A 23,376-nucleotide genomic window follows, 5' to 3' on the forward strand; every position below is an offset into this window, starting at 1 on the left:
ATAATACCATATAGAAAATAAAAATCACCTGTTTGTGAAGCGGCACTATAAATCCTGCTCATCTTCCACAATCTTTAAGAGGAGATTTAAGTCCTGTACAGTTGTAGCATGTGCAGCCTTGATGATATGACAAGCCTACAAAGAGGCATCTCTGCAGCTCTACAGGATACTGATTCCAGTGGACATATATCATTCTGGTATTCAGATCTTAATGCTACAAATACATCGGGAGAATAAGACAAGGAAAAGAAAAAATCTCTGTTGTGCTCTAACATCAGCTAGGCCTCAAAGGAGATCTATTCGGATATGGAAAATATCCCTGTTTGGTGGACTTTTAGGGCACATCTTAACTATACATAGTTGAAGAACTGGGACTTTTGGAGCTTGAATTCACCCTATAGTGTTGCAAATTATTTCATGCAGTCTCCCTCTCAGACAACCTCCAATTTCAAGATTCCTATGTAACCCCACATCTCAAATTCCATCAATTTGGCTTCATGCTGGAGCCAGGTGTCCTGCCAGAAAATTGTTTCTGGAGTCAAATCAACACACCATTCCATCCATCCATCGAAGAGCGATATTCCCGCAATCACGGACCACCCTCGTCATAGGTGGGAGGGACTCAGGAACGGGGGAGCCACATAGTAATTCCTAAAGCTTATCACCATATATCAGCGCTATCTTAAGACAAAAAGGAAGTATACAAAAAACAAAAGGGGGAGTGAAGAGGTAGAGCAAGAAATAAGAGGTGGATACGTCCTCCTCCAATCAGCATGAAATAAACACAAGGATCCGCCCTTATTGAGATCCAAGAGAAAAGTGTCCTTCCAGTGACCTAAATGTGTATCACTCCTATTCTCTGGGAGAGCACACAGCTTTGTTAAAAAAACCCTCACCCACCAAAAGGACCCTTGGTGGCATGCTTCATCATCGGGCTGTTCCATGTGGGAGCAAAAAGGGAAATTCCACCCCCCCAAACTTGAAAAACAGATGGAAAAGGGAGGGTGAGCTGGGAGTTCAGCTATTTTCTGATTGTCATTGCTTCTTGCTTGTGAAGAACCTCTCTTCCTTCCCGAAGCCCTCCCATAAGCTTGTCTTTGTCTCCGACTGAAGGAGTTTCCTTGATCATATCCAGAATGTCTTTGAGGATAATACCATCGCACCTGACCTCTGTACAGATTGAATTCTGCTCTGAAATTATGTAATCTTTGTGAGGGACACAAATTAGACATCCCGAATCTGGGATACTGCAAACGTCTTAACGCTTTTGCAGTATCAGTTTTAAGGCCTTAAAGAGCCTCATCAATATGGTTACCAAAAATAGCCAGGCCATTAAATGGCATATCTAAGATCAGTATGGAAGTCTGTGGATTTTAACCAGCCTTGAATCCGTAGCAAAGTCCCTCACCCACTGGCAAAAACCTATATTTGACGCATCAATCATCGTATCAGTAATAAAAGAGGAGGTTAGTTCTCCTCCCTTTAGGATAGCTCTTGCAATTTCCCTCTTTTCCTCAGGAATAAGCCCCTGTAATGGAGCTATGTCATGGCACAATCTGGCGATCATAACAAACTATAATTGCCAGGGTATTGGCTCTCTTTATCGAGGTCGCTGTCATAGAGGATATCCTCCGGCCCAGATTGTCAATACGCTTGCTATCCTTGTCTGGTGGACTATTGGGGTCTTGGTTCTTCTTTGAGCCACTGAAGTAATTACTGAATATGATTTAGTATGACCAATGACCCAAGCTGGTGCTAAATTCGGGGCTTTGTATTTCTTTTCCAGATGAACTATCACTGCTGGAACTGTAGCAAGTGTATTAATTAATTTCAGACTTTCTGACCACATATAATCAAGGATTGTTATGGATTTAACATATTTTCAAGGTAGTTCTTTAAAGTCATAAAGAAACTTGGATGAACTACAGAGTCACTGTTAGTTTGAATTTCTTGGCCACTCTTTCAATGGATGCATGAAATTTAGAGATATCATCTGCAACATCTTGTGGAATTGGTCCATTGTTTCCATTTGGAACAACAAAATCTCGGCTATTTGTATCCCTTCCATCACCATCTGGTGGTAGTTCACCTTCCTCTTCCACAATATCAGACTAGGTAGAGCCATCAGAGTAAACATCATCCATGTCTCCTTCATGGACCGATCTCCTTGGCATTGTGGAAGTAGGTAGCGGGAATGGCTGCCTAGGAGGTACAACTGGTAGAGGAGCAGGTTGAGGAGGTGGAAGGATGGGAGCAGTAAGTAAACCCATGTTAGCATTATCAGTTGGTTGCTGTGGCAATAACTTACAAAAAGTATCTATCATTTGCTGCAATGTTAATAAGAAGGCCACTGGCACTTGGACCCTATCTTGCTCTCTATAATATGTAAGTGGTTTCTGTCTTATCCACTGGGTCCTCTTCAAAATCTGGAACATATCTTACATCCAATTGCATTGGACTGTAAGCAGTCAGTGAGGCATAACCACTAGCCTCTTCGTGATCTGACTGCAATAATTGTACTGTAGGTATTTCCATCAGCCTTAAAGGTGAAAAAACATTTCCTCCTATGTTCTTATTGCCCGCATGGTTTCCAACTGTGCTGCCATCGACGTTATGATGGTCGTCATCGACGGCATGCTCGATGTCAAAGGTCTCCTCGATAGCGTCCTCATTGATGATATCTTCATCGTCGATGATGGAGTTAACGTACTCAAAGAGGTTTCCTTTAAAGACTTCTTTTTTGACACAGATGAGTGTCTTTAACGCTTAACCTTTGGTTTGTCAGAGGAGGAGGTGGCTGCATGTGCTATACCAAATATATCAAACTCAGGAAATTGTAAACATCTGCTTTTGTGTGTTGCCTTCATGGACGTGCTTGGGGGGCCACTTCTCATGGAATCATTGCCTGAAGAAGGGGCATCTCCTTTAGAAAGAGCAAAAGTCTCTTTATTCACAAGAAACAATGTCAACCTCCTTTCTCTGTCCTTAAGATTCTTAGAGGAAAAAGACTTACATATCTTGCCTACCGCTAATTCTTAGGCTAAAGACAATTAATACACTGATAGTGTGGATCATCAGTGTAAATTTTCTTGCTACCACAAGATAAACAGGTTTTGAAAAGAGATCTCCTCTGTTGTCAGCCATGGTGACAGTTACTCGTCAGACCAAAAAGATCTCTCTGGTCCAGAAATTGTAACAAAATTCCCTAGAAACAACTTGTACTACAGTAGTGGTGAAGGTAGAGCTAGTTAAAATCCAGGGCAGACCAAAATGGACACAGTTTAAGTTTCACTGAAAGGTTAGAGATGAGCTTTGACTAGGGACTCCCTGTCAAGAATTCCTGTCATGCGAGGGGAGGAAAACGGTAACCAGCGAAAACGGACTACATCTCCCAGGATGCTTAGCGGTTGAGAGGTTATGTAAACAGGAGAGCTGTTACATAACTCAAGGAAAACACGCCCTTATGTAAACAGGAGAGCTGTTACATAACTCAAGGAAAACACGCCCTTATGTAAACAGGAGAGCTGTTACATAACTCAAGGAAAACACGCCCTATAAAGGGAGGAACCGGGAGGTACAACGCTGTCGGATATTGTGTTTACACCGACGTACCTGCTTAGTGAAGAGCAGTGTTCCGGAGTGGTGCTCCAGTAAGGCAAGAACGGAGGTAGGTCGAGTCGTTACTCCCTGGGCCGTGTCTTGCCCCATCGTCACCTGTGAAGGACCCGGAAGCTCTACCGGATAACCATTGAGCTTCGCTTTTTGACTCGGCTGAGTCAAAGCGCAGTGGCGCTTTTGCTGGTTGGAGTCGTAACTCCCAGCCCGACCAGAGATACAGGGACTGCCAGCTGTAACGCACACCAGGAGGTGTTTGCCGCGTTACAGACTCGGAAGTCCACAGGATCGATCGAGCGGCTGCTCTCGGTTCAGTCTTCTTTGCTTGTGATTGGGGTATCGGTGACGCATCACCAGGAGGTGACTCCGCGTCCCGGTGCAGTCTGAGGAAGAGGTTGAGCGGCTGCTCCCTTCAGGTAGAGACCCCGGCTGGGTGTTTCCCTGACTCCTCGATTCTCCCCAACACTCTTCGTGCCCCTCACAGCCTACCGATTGGCATTGTCGGCCATTTCATTTCTGCCCTCTGTTGGCATACGCCGGGATCGGCGTATATGCAGAGGACGGTTAGGACCATCCGTGCTGTGGGCTGGTAACGTACTTAGCCTGGAGGATTCCAGTGACTATAACCTTTGTTTATTCCTTGTATTATTTTTGCCTTCATTAAAATAACTAAACCTTCACAAGTGGTTGCGTTCTCATTATCGTGTCTGTTAAACGATCCTGAGACGTTCAGGGCGTTACACTCCCATACACACAACGTGTGGTAGAAATTTGAGTAAGCTTCCACCTCAGTGGTTGACTTTTGGGTTCGTTCAAATGAGGTAGATGTGTTACTAAACATAATATGTTGTTTCAGGCCTAAAGCCATTTTACATTATATACTGTATGTTGTATATTTTTCCACTGTATACTGCAATTTTAATGTACTGGGGATTTCCAGTCTGATGATGAGGAATGATTTAAGCAAGTAAATATATAAAATATCCAGTGTTGGAGAACTATTGCCAAAGTATTACACGAGGGGGTGTAGACTCATCTAATTATGACACTTGGTTTGAATTTTTAATAAACATACTTTTATATCTAAATTTCCCTTTAAAGGTGTGGAACATGAAGTTCCCAAACTCTCTGAAGGAACTGTACTGCAACGGTAGTTTTGCAGCTTGAAACGTTTTCTGGATTCACATGCTGTGCATCATTCCACCATCTAGTGGTTGGGTCCGTAATTCTTTGTTAGTCTTCTTTTCTTCACTCTCTTACCTTTTTGTCTTTTGCTGGGCATTGTCTGACCATTTGGTGCTATGCCCATCCTCCCCTTACAACAGACGTTCACCCCAGAAGCCTCTGTGCGTGGTCGCCATCTTAAGATATATTTTTTTTAACCCTTGGTCTGTATTGGCTTCTTTATGATTAAAGGTATCGCAGTATGAAACCCTCCTTTTAGCCTTCTCATTTTCTGGAGGGTCACATGTGAATCCCAAAAACTCTTCAAGCTGCAAAAGTACTTCTACTGGTAAGTAACCGTTTTTGTTTTGCAGCATGAATCCTTTCCTAGATTCACATGGTGTGCATTTATTTTGTAGTGGTATCTCTTGTTCCTCTTGGAGGTGGTGTTGAAAAACATGAGGTTGAGTTTGCGAATAGGTGCTTCAGCTGTCTCTGTCCCACTTGTGACTCTTTGCTCAGTTTGGCATCCATGCAAAAGTGCTTTGTGAAGGTGTGGACTAATGACCATGTAGTTGTCATGCATATATCGCTTTTCGGCATGTTTATTTGGAATTCCAAAGTGCACCACTTTTCCTTGTGAAATGCGCTCTAGGTCTTGCTTAGTGGTAGCAGCGCTGTTTTGTCTGCACTACCCATCTTGCAATGGTGCCCTTTGCTACTGGTGATCCTTTGCTTGAGTTTGCGAAGGGTATGAAGAATTGTATTCCCTTTCTGAGGCTTTTTGCTTTTTCCAGGTAGTACATCACTGGCCTGCATAAGTCTAGTGTGTGTAGGACTCTTTCCGCCTGCATTTTTGGCTGCTGGAAAAAGACTGGAAGATGAATCGCTTGAGTCACGTGGAACTGTGATATGACTTTTGATAGGAAGTGTGGGTTTGTCCGCATAACAATCTTGTCTTTGGGAATTTGAAGCAGGGTTACTAGGTGGTTAGAGCTTGCAGTTCACTTAACCTTCGTAGTGATGTGATCGCAATTAGGAAGGCAGTTCCTTAGGTCAGGAACTGCAGTTCTGCCTTGTGCAGCAGTTCTAAGGGTGTCTTCATTAGTAGTGTCACTAGCATATTATGGTTCCCCATTGGTGAAGGTGCTGACCTGGTAGAGCTAGTCTCTTTGCCCCTTCTAAAAACCTTTTAATTACTGGTGCAGTTAAGAGACTTCTTTCTAGGTGTCCTCTTGAGTAGACTACTATTTCTGCTAAGTGTAACTTTAGCGAGTCGTATGTTAGGTTGTCGTCGAGCAGGTATGTGAGGTATCAGATTACTGTAGTGTCCTTCGTTCTGCAGTGGAACAATTCCCTATTCATGCACTACAGGACGCATCTCTGCCATTTTGCTGAATAGCACCTTCTTGTGCTACGCCTTCTTGTCCCTTTTAGGATGTCCATGACCCGCTTTGGGAAGTTGAGGTAGCAAACTCAATGTCCTCAGGAGCCAGGCTACCAGGCTCATGGCGCTTACTTCCGGGTGGTGGACTCTTCTCCCTTACTCAGAGAGATGGTGGTGCCTTGTCAGCAACTTTATTACGATTCTCTGGTGCCATCTCCCCTCGGTCCGAGAACCATGTATGTCTTTCCTACTGTGGGGCGATGAGGATCATCGTCATGTGCGACTGTTTGAATTGGTGGAAAAGCGTATACAAATGTCCCTGATCAGTCTATATCGACAGGACATTTTCCTTGGAGTGGTGTTGTGGGTGCCTTGATGCGAAGTCTGGGTATTTTGCATTTTCTGGTGTTGCAAAAAGGTTGATCTCTGGGGTATCCCAGTGCATGAAGAGCTCTCGAAGCACCTATCCGTTTAGTTCCCATTCGTATGATATGGATGCTTGTCTGGTTAGTCTGTTTGCCTCTCTGTTTTGTACTCCTGGCAGGTGTATTTGGTATTAAGGTTGATTCTTGTCTGAATTGCCCATATTTCCTGGGCTAGTTTAGACAGCATGTGTGACTTTGTTACTCTTTGCTTGTTCAGCTAAAACATGTGGTTGTGTGGTCTGTTTGTATTTGCAGTGTTCTTTTCCTTCGCCTATGTCTGAAAGGCACGAAGACAGTCTTTAGCTCCAGTATATTTATGCTTTGGATCACTTCCTCTGCTTTCCATAGCCCTCTGATTTTTAGCTCCCCATGTATGCTCCCCAGCCCGTGTGGGATCAGTCTGTGCTGAATGTTGGAGTTGCCTGGGTGAAGGGTCTGCCCATCATTATGTTGCCCGTATTCCACCATTTCATCTGTTTCTGCACTTTTTTGTGTGTTAAAACCACTAGATCCCCCCAACTCCCTGTTGCCCGTGACCATTGGTTTTTGGATCTACTCTTGAAGGGGTCTTATGTGTAGTCTTGTGTGCAGTATAAGGGGAACACATGAGGCCAATATTCCCATCATTCTACCCACATTCCCTGCTGTCAAAGACTGACGCTTGAGGTAACGGTGAGCTTGCTCTATGAGTGCTTGAACCTTCTTGAGGATAGGAAACGTCTTCACCCTCCACCAAGTTGATCCTTGTCCCCAAAAATCTCTTTGTCCTTTCCGGTTTTGTGGACTACTTCTCTAGGTTGATTCTGAAACCTAGTCTGTGGAGGGTGTCCATGACAGTTCTGATATTTGTCTTGCATTGGTGAAAGGGGTTTAGTTTTACCAGCCAGTCGTCCAGGTATGAGTATATGTATATCCCGTCTTCTTAAGTAGTCTGCCACTGTGGCTAGACATTTTTGGAATACCATTGGAACGGATTTGATTCCAAAAGGAAGCACTCTGAATTGGTAGTGGTCTTGGCTGACGATGAACCACAGGTATTTCTTGTGCTTGCGGTTGACGGGGTGTAGGTAGGCGTCCTTTAAGTCTATGGTTGCCATGTAGTCTTTTATCCGCATCCACAGCAGTACCTCTTTTACCGTGCATAATTTGAATTTTTGTGTTTTTATGAATTTAAAAGGCGGTGGTCCAGAATTGGTCTGAGTGACTTGTCTGATTTCGGGACGAGGAAGTATGCGGAGTAGATTCCTTGATTTCTGTTGTTGGCACTCTCACTATCGCCCCCTTTTCCAATAGGGTGTGCACCTTGTATTCTAGGCAGCGTTTCTCCTCTTTTGTGTGCTCTCTTTCTTGGTTTGACACCTGGAGGTGTAGGGGGCCTTTATCCTGTCCTCTCACTTGTGCTGTGTGACGAGGCAGCTGGTAAGTGGAGTCACTTACTGAAGAGCTGTCCTCTTTCTCTTGCTCTACAACAGAATGATTGGTGTTAAGTTATTTGCAGCTTCCACTTTTGCACCACCAGCTGTTCTTCCTAGGGGTGCTGCCCCTCTTTGTGGGTGTCCTCAAACTTTAATGCTGCCTTGGCCATGTCATCTTTTTTTTTTTTAACTGTTGCAGTTTTTTATCTACTGCTGTGCGAAAGAGGTGTTCTCCCGTGAAGGGAGTATTAATGATGTTTCCCTACACCTTGGTTTTGAACCCTGGCACCTGTAACACGATGTCTCTAATCAATGTTGTGCCTATGACCATCCATCTATTGGCCTTGTCTGTGGAGTCTAGGGCGTATTTCAGACACGTATTGGTGATAATCTTGTTTTCTTCTACTAGCGCGGCTGCCTTTAGGGTACTTCATGAGTTCACTCATTTCTTCCCAGTGCTGATGGGCATACCTGCTAAGGAGGGCACTGGAGTTTGCTAACCACCACTGTGTTGCTGCTCCTCTCCCCATTTTGCATCCCATCATCTCCAACCTCTTGTTCTCTTTCTCCGGAAGAGGGCCCGTGGAAGTGGGGATGTTGGCTCTCTTTCGTATTGTGGCCACAATTATGGAGTCTGCAGCAGCATTCCCTCTAATATACAGTGTGTCTCTGGAGGAGTGTTTATTCTTTTTCTCCACTCTCGGGGTCACAGCCTTGTAGGCTGCATGCTCTCTTAAGGCCCTCTTTCCTGGTCCAGAAAGCTGAGTAGCATCACAAGATATCAGTTTCTGCTCTGTGAGGGCACTAGAGTTTTGAGGAGAAAGCATGTCTGTGCATTTTCCTCCCCAAGTTATACTCAATATTGTCTGTTGCCCTCTTTACCACTGGTTGGATGTTGCAATATTGTCTGGAGGGGATGGTCTCAAAGAGTAGGAGTCGATTCCCTCTTTTGGTGAGTCGGCTCAAATGTCTTGCAACTCATCGATGCTTATAACATCGGGGTAGAGCCTTTGTTTGTTTTTTCTTTTGCATGGTTGCTACCATTTTGGCCTCAAGGTGCTTTTTCCTTTCTTTCTTTCGACCCTGACCAGCTGTTTCGATGGCATTGATCATGGTCAGCATTCTATTCTTCAGAGACGGGCCTCAAGGTCTATTGTTTTCTTAGCTTTCTCTTGCTGGTACTTCAATGCCACACACTTCTCTAGGGGGCTAGGGGAGTGGGACAAATCTGGGGTTGGGGGTACCAAATTTGGGTGGGTTTAACCTCCACTGATATCCTTGTGTCGGGGCCCATGGTGCTCCTTGTGCTTTGACCTCACCTTGGTCGACTCATCTTAGCGATTCGGATAGCCTTTCGGGACTAGGAGTCCGTTGATTTTTGGTCAGCTCCCTCCTGCTTTTTCTCCCTGAACCTGAGGCCTGTTTGTGGGGGTCTCCCTCTTTATGTTTCTTCAAGGGACCAGGTCCCATCTGAACAACCTCTAGCACAGCGTTCGACCCATCGGCTTGTGGCACTTTGATGCCCCCGTTATCGTCTTCTTTGCTCGAAAGCCCAAGCTCTCTTAGGGATGTGCTCCCCCTCTTCGAAACCTGCATGGTGGCATAGTGGGCCTGTCTATACTTAGCGTTAGTCCTCCGCATTTTGAGAGGAACTTGACACATGTCTTGCAGCCCTTGGCATTATGATCCGTGGCTGGCACGGATCAGAGGTGGCGGGGGGCAGGGGAGAGGGTGTGAAGGTAAAAAACTACACATACCTCTTCACCGCATCACTCCTCCGTCGTCTCTCCACGTCTCATCTCTACAAGTACGGCCGGACAGGAAGCACACAGGCTCCCCAAAGCCAATCACGACGCTGTTGTCAACAGCGTTATGATTGGTCTGAGCACTGTGGTTAGGTGCTCAGACGGGGACTATGAGCCTGTGCATGTTCTCCACCCAGGCTGTGCAATGCAGCCTGGTGGAGAACATGCTAAGTACGCATGACTGTTTGGCCGGAGCAAGAAGGCTGGCCAAACCGTCATACAGACTAACATAGCGGCCACCACTCCTACCCCTACTGTGTGAGCAGAGCAGCTGATCCCCGCCCCACAAAACTACCTCAGAAGGGAAAAATAGAACAATATTAACATCGTGTCATTATCATTTTATTTTTCCTTTCTTACATTGCTTCAAAGCATTTGGGCGATGCTCCTCCACCTTAACGGAGGAGCCACCACTGATCCTGAATAAGTTGAGGCTACAGATCTGATGGCTGTCCTTCTGGGTGAACTTGTGGTGGCATTCGGGACAGAACGTAAAAAGAGAGTTCTCCATTTCCCTTGATGGGTCCGCTATCCTGTCGGTGCACTTTCCCACTGCCCGTGGTCACCCTTCCTGGTGGTGCACCTTCTTATCGGTGCTGGTTGGTGTTTTTTAGTGTTTTGTCTCTTTCACAGATGTGCCACGTGTTGGATATTCTCTCTACCCGAACCTCTGTCCTTCTCTTCATCGGCATCCACTGAGGTTTGGCTGATGCTTCCAGACCGAACGGCAGGAAAAAAAGAATCTGTATATGTCGACCACACACAGAGTCTTCTGGGGCACAGGTCTGTCATCACAGGAGGATGAGCATAGGACCCAATGTCTACAGATGAAGAAAAGGGGAGTAACAAAGAATTCCAGACCGAATCACTAGATTGTGGAATAATGCACAGCATGTGAATCCAGAAAAAGATTCAAGGGGTTACAATCTAATCGCTACTTTTCACTGAAATCAGCTAGAGCGATGATTCAAACCTATTCAGAACTTGAATGACTGGCTGCTGAAAACCCATCAAAGTACAAGCTATGAGTGATAAAACGGTCTCTTGGGGTTTGGGCAGCCACCTCAAGAGTACAGTGTAGGATGGGGACACAGCAGGCTCACAACCAGATGCAGAAAGGTGTCACATTGACTATACCTGACCCCAGCTGATTACTTTTGGTTGTATAAGTGACTCCGGTCAATTACGCTTGCTTGTGGTTCCTGGCAGCAAGTTCCACTGAAACCATATTTACACAGATATTCAGTCAGTAGGGCCTTGCTCTGGCCTTCTTGCTTCTTGAGAGGCCTATACGTGCTTCTTTCCTTGCGTAAGTGCACAGCTTCCATTGTTCAGTCATATCATCGAGTCAAGGATAGCCCAAGCAAGAGTTTATTCCAAAATCTTAACGAGGTCTACAACAAACAAAAGCTCCATTTTCATAAACATCTCATTTAAAATGTGTGTGAAGGTGCTCTTTAAAGTCCAGACAAATGATTAAATAATAGAAAATGTAAGCTATAAAATGTTTGGGCGTAAATCTGTGTACTAGACTCGGGCGATACCCTGATTTTCTTCATGCATCGGATTGGTAAATGCGTAAATGCTCTTTCTACTTACTTATGAATACAAATCATATATATATATCTTAAAATAAAAACATCACTAGCAGGACCTGTTTATTGAATTATACAACCCCATGATGAAAAGCCTTGACTGGTAGGCGTGGATCCCCCTTGGAGAGTGAAATAATATGACATTCGATGAGGAGTGCAATATCCTTGATGGACCAGGGACACCAGTGTTAAACAAGAGTGTCCAAAAAGCATGAGATCTCACAAAAGTATTGAGAATGCACAACTAATCTTTAAACAGCAGAGACATTGACCCAGAACATGCAAAAACTTTCAATGTGAATTTTTATTCTATGTATCTGTGGAGCCTTTCCCCATAACTCTCCCATTTTAAAAACCAAGGGAAATGGATGACCTGTATTGAAAGGCCAAGAATGTACAAGTTGTAATATTAAGTCACTTAAAGTCAGCTGTTGGTTTGCTTAGTTTAATTTGGAAAACAAATGTTTTCTTCGAGAAAGAAATATGAATACAGCATGCGTGGTTATTGGTTGATTTACCTTACAAAGTTAAGATGCCAGAAACAACCCAGATCCTCTGGCTGTTAAATAAGCATGTATCAACGATTTAAATATTACTATTGATCATAATTTAGCAACTACTATGTGAGATTGTTTTATATTTACCTTGTACGCCCCGCTAACGTCACCACGCCTGATACTCTTAGATAAGGACCCCCACACACACAGCAGGATACTCACGCACATAATGACGTCTCGCTGCATATTTTGATAGCCACTAACACCAGAATATCTTTTGGGAAAGCGCACGCTGCCCGCCCCCCTCACTTTCCTTCCTCCCTTATTTCTTCATGGTCTTCTTCTTTCTGGGTATTTTGAAATATGCATGATGTTTGATGTGTTTCCTGTAGACCACTTGCTGTAGAACTACAAAATCGCAGTTTAGGATGAGATTGACAATGCTATACTACTGGGTAACCATGGGACCTCCACAATATTGTAGACCTCTACTCTACAGGGAATGCAATGTCACTGTACGACTGCTGCCATTTTTATTCTTTGTAATTTTTGTTGTTCTAATAACGCATGATAAAAAATAAAAAAAGTTTTACCTTGTGCACAGGCTGAAATTCTTTTGTAATCGCAAATATGGTTTGAATGTTGTTTTCACTTAGCCTCTGCACAAGATGAGCAATGGACGGATGATCCTGTTAAACGAAGCAAAAGATTAATTCAACAAACCAGCAAGTCAACCAGCTTCAATGCCAAAGAAAAAGATTAGAGTTTTCAATAATCTTTTCTTGATAATAATTCAAATCAACTTAATGCGTGGAGATGGCAGTGTACTACTATGGGTAACTTAATTACTAGAAGGCTTAAAGCAATTTTTCCAAATTCCACTTTTTTAGAATGCATAAAAATAGTTTTTTCACCATTCAATCCATTTAGAGTCATGTGCCATATAACTCAGCTGATGGGATAAAAATATATAAACATAATTTTCGGTTTTGCTGTGAGGTCATTTCTGATTCACATGTACACCCTTATGCCATCTAATGTCTGAGCACAGAAATGCATCTTATTTACAGATGTAAATGTTTCTGGAAGTTAATCTTAGAGATAATGACGTTAAACGAAAGAGCTTAATGCCCACACAATATTGTCACATTGTAATTTCCCTATCAATGTTTCGGACATGCGTAATGCTTTGATGTAAATGTGCATCTAGAACAGCTGGAAAAGGTAAGCAACCTTTTCCTTTTACAGCGTGAACCCAATTCTAGATTCTTGTGGTGTGTATAGACTGCAAAGCAGTGTTTAATACTGCACACTGTTGGACATGGAGTGAGTGGGTTGAAGAATGCACCTGCTACCTTTCAGAGTTTGGCGAACCAAGTACTTTCAGGCCTAGAAAATATCAGTGCAGCTCATCTTAATGATATAGTTGTATTCATTTCCATCTGGGATGATCACCTAGTTCACCTCAAGGAAGTGCTTCAGGCCCTGCAGCAGGTAGCCCGGACAAGGTAAGCAAGTGTCAGATAGGGCAGGACTCTGTTGTGTACATGGGCCACCAAGTTAGTTGAGGGCATGTACAACCTCTCCTACCGAAGATCTAGACAATTCTTGCCTGAGAAGCTCCAAATACACAGACCTAAGTTCGAGCCTTTCTTGGTCTGTTTGTAAAGGGTTTGGTCTGGATGGCGGACTGTGAGGAAAAAGGTTGTATTATATGGTGTGGTAGTGCAACCTCACTGTGTAATACAGTTAACAAACCCCTGAAGGTCCGGTTGGTTTAATCTGCAAACCCTCAGCTCAACCCTAAGTAGCTATGGCACTGAGCAATTTGGATTCGATGCTCAACACAGTACAGAGCTGGCTCTCATCACTGCTACGGAGGACCTCAGACAGATCTTAGACAGCAGGGGGAACGTAACCCCGATCCTCCTGGACCTGTCAGCGGCCTTTGATACTATTGATCATGGGCTGCTGCGGGATCAGTTAAGTTCCATTGGTATCAAGGGCAAGGCGTTGTCCCTGCTAGGAACCTTTTTGTCTGAGCGATCTCAGGAAGTTGCTCTGGGGAACATGGTATCCCTCCGTTTACACTACCTTGCGGGGTTCCCCGGGGCTCTTCATTGAGTCCGACATTATTTAACCTTTACGTTACTCCTCTTGCTAGCCTAGTAAGACTTATCGCTTTGCCATTGTGTCTTTCGCGGACGACTTGAGTTTAACTGAGACAAAATCCTAACTTTACTACTCCTAGATGCCCTTTATGAATACCGAAAGTCGTAAAATTAGGATTTTATCTCAGATTACTTTTGTGAATCGGGCCCTGTATGAGCCACATAGAAAAATGGATGACAGACAACTGTTTGAAATGTAATTCCTCAAAGACCGAAGGCCTGTTGCTAGGGAATAATCCACCATTTTGGACTGATAAATGGTGGCCGGTTCATCTCGGCCCCTTACCTGACCCAGTGCATAAGGCTAAAAACCTCGGTGTCATTTTTGACACCATGTTGTCTTTCGAAGCACAAATTAATTTGGTCACTTCTGCCTGTTTTTTTATCATGCAAATACTGAGGAAAATTCTCCCAGGAATACCTTTGGAACTAAGGAAGACGGTGGTGTAAGTGCTGATTTCCTCAAGACTGGACTATTGCAACACCCTTTTTGCTAGTTCTTAGAGGTGCAGTATTAACAAACCTCAAATGGCCCAGAATGCAGCAGGGAGAATGTTGCTGGGCATTCCTAAATTTGACTCAGTCCCCACTGCCCTGGCCAAACTCCACTGGCTACCTGTGGCCAAGAGGATTCAATTTAAATCACTATGTATTACGTTTAAAACCCTCATCAATATGGGGCCCACACAGTTGAAGAAATTTCTAAAGCCATACTTTCCAACCAGAGCCCTTAGATCTGCCAAACTGGGAAACTTGATTGTCCCTAGAGTCAATAAGGTTAGATGGGGAGGAAAGAGTTTCGTGGCTACATCTGCCAACCTATGGAACTCCCTGCCTACCTCTCTGAAGAGAGAATCCAATCTTCGCAATTTTAGAAAAGGCCTAAAAACATGGCTGTTTATAGCATATATCCTTCTTTTTGCTTCCCTCCGCTCAGTATTTATCAAAGGCAGGGCCTGGACACCCCAGGGTATTAGCAGCGCTATACAAATCTCAAATCAAATCAAATCAGCAGCAGGGCTTAAACACAGGAACCAGTGTTAAGCATTTAAACAGCACTAAACAATTGAAGAAATCAACACAACACTCCAGCTATCCTACACCAATTTTTAAAATAGGTTGTATTTTAGGCACTAAAACGAAAAAGATCAACCGGAGGGTTTCAGAGATACAGATTTAACAAGCAATAATACAATTAGTGTAATTTCACTCAACTGCAAACAAGCATTGGCTAAGTCAACGAATTGGACACTTGGAAACTTTTTCTAAGAAAATGTAGGGGTCAATGCTGTCGGTTAGAAGTACTTGGGGCATCCAACTCCGGCAGAGAGCTTGTCAGGGGGACCAGCATAGTCTTCAAGAACAGTTACCTTCACAGGAGAAGCAGTCCTTCAACAGTTCAAGGCACTTTATCTGTGTTGCAATGGATTTCTATGAAGTGGTCCTTATGCAAGGGTTGAAGGATACAGAATATGCTCTAAGAATGCTGTGGATGCGAAGCGGTCAATGGAGGTCTTCCCGCAGAGATTCCTCGGTCCACGAAGATCGTAAAGAGGTCCTGATAGTAGGGTTGATGACCCACAAAGTCTTCTATGATCTGGCCGAAGTCCAGTTGCCAATGGACTACCAGTTGCCTGTTGTTGTGGTCACAGGCTTGTCCTTCCTGAGCCGATAACTCGCTTTCTGAGGGTCCAAACAACTCTCCAACAGCACTGCCAGGCTCAGTAAACTCGGGGGCTACTCTGTGCATTGGTTCTTGGTCCTCGGTGCTGCACGGCGGCGGTGGTATCGGCTTGAAGACTTTAGGATACCAACTTGCCCCAGCAGGCTTCTTCAGCTGTTGTGTCCCTGTGGTGCAAACAGGAGGCCAGTCAGCTGTTGTCAGTTTTCTTGGCTTGACTGTACTGTGGAGACTGCTTCTCCTTGAGGAGGACACAACAGGCACAGACCCTCTGTTCACTAGCCACATGGTGCAGCAGGTGCAGTCCTCTTCGGTGTAGCCTCTCTTTGCTGATCCCACCCTTCTTCGGTCCTCCTTCTCAGGTGGTGTTGAGATCTGATGTCTAGGTGCTCCCTTTATGCTCAGAAAGTACCCTCCGGGCAGGATGTGGCTGGTAGCCATTGGGTTACCAGGTTACCTCCCACCTGATGACCACTTCCTGTGGAGTGCGGCATCCGGCTAATCCAGAATGCACAATTCTGCCCACTCCCATGATGGCAAGACCCCTCTCCTGGTGTACAGATGTCACTAGTCCAGTCCGGGATGTGGGTACCTAAGTTCTGCAGGCCCCCGGGGAAACCGGTTTGGCCACTGGTTTCCCCTCTGTGCTCCCTGTGGCAGCCTATCTACCTCAACAATGGGGCAGCCCCAATAACTGCTGACTTGGACTACTAAAGTTCTAAGGCATCAAACAACTTGTTATAATAAGCCCGACTTGATGCCCAAGTTGAAATTAAAGTAACTTGAGGCGGGATGCAAATTTGACAAAGTTACCACTTTGTTACCCTAAACTCCCATGTGCTCCTGCACAACGTTTGTCCTAGAGACAGCTTTCTGCCCTCCAGGAGAGACTTGCCAACGCCCCCCAGGAAAGGAAACACTAGAAACCTGCGCAGGAAAGAGGTGTTACCACCCCCTGGCAGGAAGCCACACAGGTGTTAGCCCAAAAGGCGAGCTTCAAAGGTGAAGTCGCTTCGAAAAGCAATGGGGAACACTTGGAAGGAGGGCTGCCCTATTGTTTAGGTAGACAGTATGGCACTCGGGAAGGAGAGGGAAAAACAGTTGCCAAACCAGTTTCTCAGGGGCATGTAGCCCCCTTGATGGCCACATCTCTGGGTTGGGATAGGGAATTTGGATGCCGAGAGAAGGGTTCAGCCATGCTGGGAGGGGACAGAATAGTGCATCCTGGGATAGCCAGATGCCACACTCCACAGGAAGTGGTCACAGGTGAGAGGGAACCCGGTAGCCCTTTGCCTACCAACCACGTCCTACCCTTGGCACCCACAACTCAGATCTTGACTGGACTGGACTAGAAGAAGGACTGAAGGACTGCCCCGATGCACCAAGGCCCCGGCGAAGAGAGGCTGCCTCGGCATGGACTGCACCTGCTGCATCTGGTGTCTAGCAAAGGAGAAGGGACTGTGCCTGCTGTGTTCTGCTCAAGGTGAAGTCGTCTTAAGCAAGAGTCAGTTGACTTACCTCCTGTTTGCAACACAGCGCCACAACAGCTGAAGAAGCCTGCTGGGGAAAGTTGGTAGCCTAGATTTTCACAACACTGCCAGCCACTGCCGTGCAGAACCACAGACCAAGCTCTGACACTCAAAGTTGCACCCAAGCTCGATCAACCCAGGAGACTCGGGGTACACCTTGGTCACCCAGAACACAAGTTCACACACATTAAAGGATTTGGCTGAAACTACGATACTAGGCAACTGGTAGCCCAGTGACTAATAGAATTCAGCCAGGACAGAGAGGGCATCGAGGGACATCGAACCCTGTGGCCAGGAACACCTCACTCTTCTCAGGAACTGAAGAGTAGCTGCAGGAAGAGCCCCGTCAACACCATTGCGTCCACAGCATCCTTGAGCATCTTCAGCATCCTGTATCCCTTGCATCAGGACCACTTCCACAGGAACCTACAGCATGGAATAAAAGTGCCTAGAACTGCCTGAAGAATTTTGCCGAGGTAACTGTTTCTGACTACCTTGCTGGCCCTCTGACTGCTCCCTGCCGGAGTTGGTCACCCAAAGTAACTCTAACAGACTGCAATCGAACTAGACAAATTGTTTGCTAAAAACATTTCCAAGTGTCAAATTTGTTGAAGCTGCCAATGCTTTTTCGTGGTTAAGTGAAAACTTTTATATTTACTGTACCTAGTAATTGCTATATCTCCAGAGTCCTCCAGTGTTTTTTTTTCATTGTGGTGTCTAAAAATACAGTCTATTTTTATAAATTGGTGTTGGATTTTTTGAGCGTCTTGTAGATTCCTTCAATTGTTTTGGTGCTGCTTAAATGCTTTGGACTCGTTCCTTTGTGTAAGCCTTGCTGTTCAGAGCCACAGCTACACAGGGATAAACTAGAAGGCTTAAGAAACAAAAACTACCAGTTGCAAAGGGGATGGTAAGGGTATTAGGCGGTGAGGTTGCACAACCATACCATATAATACACCCCATTTCCTCACACTTACCAAGTCCTTACTAAAGATATTTTACCTGATTAACAAATTAACACATTCTTCACTTTTTCATTTATTAAATTGGAAAAACAGCCCGAATTCAGAGGCCTTACATGAAAAAATTAAGTGTCGCCTTACCGTCTTCTTCATCAGTTAAGCAAGTAGTAATATATTCACAAGCTTGAATCATTACCCATCATCAGTCTTTTGAATCCCGGGTACATTAAAATAGCGGTATACGGTGTAAAAAATATACATCCTTCACTATATGATGTAAAATGGCCATAGGTCTGAAACAACAATATATGTTTAATAACACATCCACTTCATTTGAAAGAACCCAAACTTCAGCTTTGAGGTGGAAGCTTAAGCACTCCTACTCCCCCTAGAGACCAGCATAGCTCATATTTCAAAGCACAAATGTGAGCATAAAATACAATAAGCCTCTGACTGGGGAGAAGGGAGGGTCGCATGTGAATATACAAAAGATACCAGTATTGGAGACCTAGAGTTACGGGTAAGTAACTAATGTCTTCTTCAACATTGGATCTTTTATATATTCACGTGCTTGAATCACGTTACCAAGCAGTACACATTATCAAATTCTACAAAGCGGGAAGCAGGCGCACCTTTAGTGAAACAGGTTTCTCATGACTGCCCGTCTCACTGCTGTGTCAGCGTCTGCGTCCACGTCTAGGTAGTAATGCTTCGTGAACGTATGCCTGATCCCCTAGATGGCTGCACGGCAGATGCCTCTCAAAGGTACCCCAGCATAGAGAGCTGCAGCTGAAGCCATGCCTCTAGTGGAATGCGCCCTCACCCTTCACTGGAGAGGACGATTGACTTTGGCATGACTGAAAGTAGTACAGGGTGAGATCCAACGTGCTATCACTGTTTTGACAGGGCTTGACCTTTTCATGGTTTTCAAATGAGACAAATAGCTGGTTTGATAAGCGTATGCAACACAAAGAAAGATTTAGCGGGAGTGTCCTAGGGAAAATATTTAAAGACCTGCATAGAATTGCATCCCAGTATTATATAACAGAACAACAAGTAGAATCCTTGGCTCTCGTATGAGAAAAGAAGAAGAAGACACTGACTATATCTCACAGACTGAGCTGTGGGATGCTCCCTTTTAAGGACGAAATCCCTCACCCCCCTCAGAGGGAGGAGCACAGGGATGTTTTGATGCCTACTCTGCACGGATATTCTAAATCCACTAAATGAGACACTATAGTGTGAGTGAAGGTGCAGCACAAACAAAAACTAAATGTGGGGGAAGTGGTGATAAAACTAGCTAGAGAGGACACATAGAGTGCTTTATTGGTATGTTCTCGCTGCCAGGATTAAAAACAGTGCACCTGCGGTATGGATTTAAACCGCATGTGTGTGATGAAATGTATTGATCAACATGTTTCAGCCATCATAGCCTGAAATCAGGCAATGCTTTCGTCAGGACCTAGAAGATGCTGCTGCTTATAGTGAAATGTGAGTTAACATAAATTGAAGATAAAATACGGAACCATCGTTGCTGCTGATTCCTCTTCTTTGAAAAGGTGACTGTACCCGCAACTGCTGGGTATATAGGTTCACCTCAACTTCAGCTCTCTCAGAGCCAGAATTTGTCTCCATTGACCTGTCCTCTTTTGGATTAGGAAAAACCTGGAATACAATACTTGATTCCTTTGCTATTTAGGGACAATCTCTATGGATCCTTTGAACAGAACCATGATAATGTCCATTTGAAGCTCTTGTAAATGAAGATATTCCTTTCTTGTTGGACAAACTGGGGGTCTCTGAATGAACTCCAATTCAACAATTTGTCTAATGTTATCTTGTTCAATGAGGGAGCAAAAAGAGGAAATCCTATCCCCCCCCCCCCCCAAATTTTGAGGACCAGATGGAAAAAGGAGGTTGAGCCGGGAGTCCAGCTCTTTCCTGATTGTCATTGGTTCGTGCTTGTGAGGAACTTCTCTTCCTTCCTGAAAGCCTTCCATAATTGTGTCTCTGGCTCCAATTGAAAGAGTTTCCTTGATCATATCCAGACTGTCTTTGAGGATAATAAGATCGTCCCTGACCTCCGTACTGACTGAATCCTGCTCTGAAATGTTGTGATCTTTGTGAGTGAAGAAAATTAGTCACTCCAATCTGCAAAACTGCAAATGTCCTAACACCTTTGCAGTATCAGTGTTGGTTTTAACACCTTGCAGAGCCTCATCAACATGTTTACAGAGAAGAGTTAGGACATCAAAAGCCATGTTTAAGATCTTAGATTGGACATAAATAGGGAAGGCTATGGATTTTAACAAGCCTTGCTGCCTTAGCACAGTCCCTCCTGCCAACTGGCGAAAACCTGGATCTGAAGCGGTGGGCAGTCAAAATATCGAAGTTAGAATATCGACCTACAATTATATCGAGTTCACAATATCATAGGGACAGAATATCGATGTCAAGAATATCAGTGACCAGAATATCGACCATAAGGTAAGTAATATCGTTTGTTTTTTATATCGAAGTTAGTAATATCGAAGTAAGTAATATCGTAAGCAAAAAGTTTGTTGTTAATAATATCGATATTTACATTAGTGTTATGTATTTTAGTATGTATTTTATATGTATGCTTAACAATGTTATGTAATGTATTTTAATTATTTCTAAAAATATGTATTAAATGTTTAGAAATTGGTAATTATTTTAACTAAATTTTGCGTTTTAGTATCAGAGCGGGTTGTGGGTTTGTAGGGGAATAGGGTGGGAAGTAACTTAATTATAATTAATTAATTAATTAATATTTATTTATTGTTATTGATCATTAATGTATTGTTAATTAAATATTAATCGGTCATTAATTTTTATTAATTGATTAATTTATCATTATATTAATTATAAATAATTTATCATGTTATTTATTTATTGTTATTTTTAATTAATTTATTGTTAATTAATTTTTATTAATTGATTAATTGATAATTACATTAATTATGTTAATTTTTATGTGTAGCGGGTTGTGGGTTTATAGGGTAATAGGGTGGGAAGAAATTTAATAATTATAAAATAATTAATATTTGTTAATTTATTGTTATTGATAAATAATTTATTGTTAATTATTAATGAGTAGGTAATTTGTATTAATTGAATAATTTATAACTATATTAAGTATAATTAATTTATTATTTTTTGTAATTGTTAATTAATTTATTATTAATTGGTAATTAATTTTTAATAATAGATTAATGGCAAATTAAATTAATTGTGTTCTTTTTTATGTGAAGTGGGTTGTGTGTTTATGGGGGAATAGGGTGGGAAGTAATTTAATTTTATGCAAGTAATTAGTAATTTAATTTTATTGGTATGTATTATTAATTTCTTAGGTAATTAATTTTAATATGTTATTTATTATACAAAAAGTATTTAATTAATAAGTATGTTAATTTAGCCACTAAGCTATCCAACACTTTCCCTACTGTTGCACTCCCTGGAGTTGGAATAGTAATTTTAACCCCTATGCTATTCAAAACTTTCCCTACTGTTGCACTCCCTGGAGTGGGAATAGTAACTTTAACACCTACGCTATCCAACACTTTCCCTACTGTTGCACTCACTGGGGTGGGAATAGTAATTTTTACCCCTACGCTATCCAACACTTTCGCTAATGTTGCACTCACTGGGGTGAGAATAGTAATTTTTATCCCTACTCTATCCAACATTTTCCTTAGTGTTGCACTGTTTTTAGTTGGAATTGTAATTTCATTACCTCTGCTATCTAATATTTTTATATTATTTTTATTAATGTAGTATATAAATAATATTAAAAGAGTAAAATAAATATTTTTTTAATTTGATATATATATATATACATATTATTGTTTAATGTGTATAGATGTATTTATAATATATATGATATATATTTTTATAAGTTATTAAAATCATTATTACATTATTAGTAAGTATATATATTATATATTATATGTATATGTTTAATTTATTTTTACATTATATATATATTATTTATCATTTTTAAACATTTAAAAAAATTATTAACTATGTTTATTTTAATTATATGTATTATTTACTTTATTTTACATTATTTTTTAAACATAAATAACAAACGATATTTTTAACAATGATATTTTTAACGGCGATATATATTTTTCGATATTTTTGTACTTACCATAATGTAGATAGGATGTCGATATTCTGGATCTCGATATTTCGCCTCCGATATTGTTGACGTCGATATTCTTGTAGTTGATATTGTGTCAGTGATTCATCTGAAGCACCCATCTTGTGGAATTGCTCATCATTTCCAATTGGAACAACAAGATCTCTGCTATTATCTTCTCTTCCACCATCATCTTGTGTTAGTTCACCTTCCTCTCTAAATATCAGAATAGGTAGAAACATTAGCGCAAACATCATCCGTGTATTCTTAATGACCAATTCCCTTGGCGTTGGAGGAGGTGGTAGCGGTGATGGCTGCCTAGGAGGTGAAACAGGTTAAGGAGCAGGTTGAGGAGATTAAGGATGGGAGCAGCAGGAAATCCCATGTTAGGATTATTAGTTGTTTGCTGCGGTAATGCCTTAGTAAAAGTATCAATAACAACAGTTGATGAACAGAATGCAGAACAATGTCATACATTCACCCCGGTACAGAGATCTGGGCCTAAATCCATAATTTTTTTGCTCACCATGCCATTCCAGTTTGAACCAAGCCATATGCAAATCAGTCTTGACCCTGTGCCTCATGGGAACAGTCCAGCCCGAACTGCCAATCCAGGTCGTCCCTGGACTGGAAACAAGCACCCTAGGACCGGTTTTGGGGTTTCACCCCTCTTCAGCCAGGATAGCTTGATTCCAGTAGCATGGAGAGCACGGGACCCACGTCTGGGCATACCCATCCCACTCGGGGTGACAAATGCAAAAACAACAGTTGATGGACAGAATGCAGAACAATGTCATACATTCACTCCAGTACAGAGATCTGGGCATAAATCCATCGTTTTTTGCTCACCATGCCATTCCAGTTTGAACCCAGCCATATGCAAATCAGTCTTGACCCTGTGCCTCATGGGAACAGTCCAGCCCGAACTGCCAAGCCAGGTCTTCCCTGGACAGGAAACAAGCATC

The 23,376-nt window shown here is 42.9% G+C and overlaps 1 protein-coding gene across 2 annotated transcripts in view; it reads right to left on the reverse strand.

Moving 5' to 3' along the window:
- LOC146789601 (integrin beta-1-A-like) overlaps positions 1-23,376 on the reverse strand; it is a 319,722-nt gene that overhangs the window by 161,746 nt on the left and 134,600 nt on the right. For both annotated transcript variants that reach the window (XM_085631859.1, XM_085631858.1), the window contains exon 8: positions 12,497-12,592. In XM_085631859.1, coding sequence (XP_085487985.1) covers positions 12,497-12,592 — 96 coding nt within the window. The remainder of the gene's footprint in view (positions 1-12,496; positions 12,593-23,376) is intronic.

The sequence above is a fragment of the Triturus cristatus genome, chromosome 10 (assembly GCF_964204655.1).
Source record: "Triturus cristatus chromosome 10, aTriCri1.1, whole genome shotgun sequence".
NCBI lineage: Eukaryota > Metazoa > Chordata > Amphibia > Caudata > Salamandridae > Triturus > Triturus cristatus.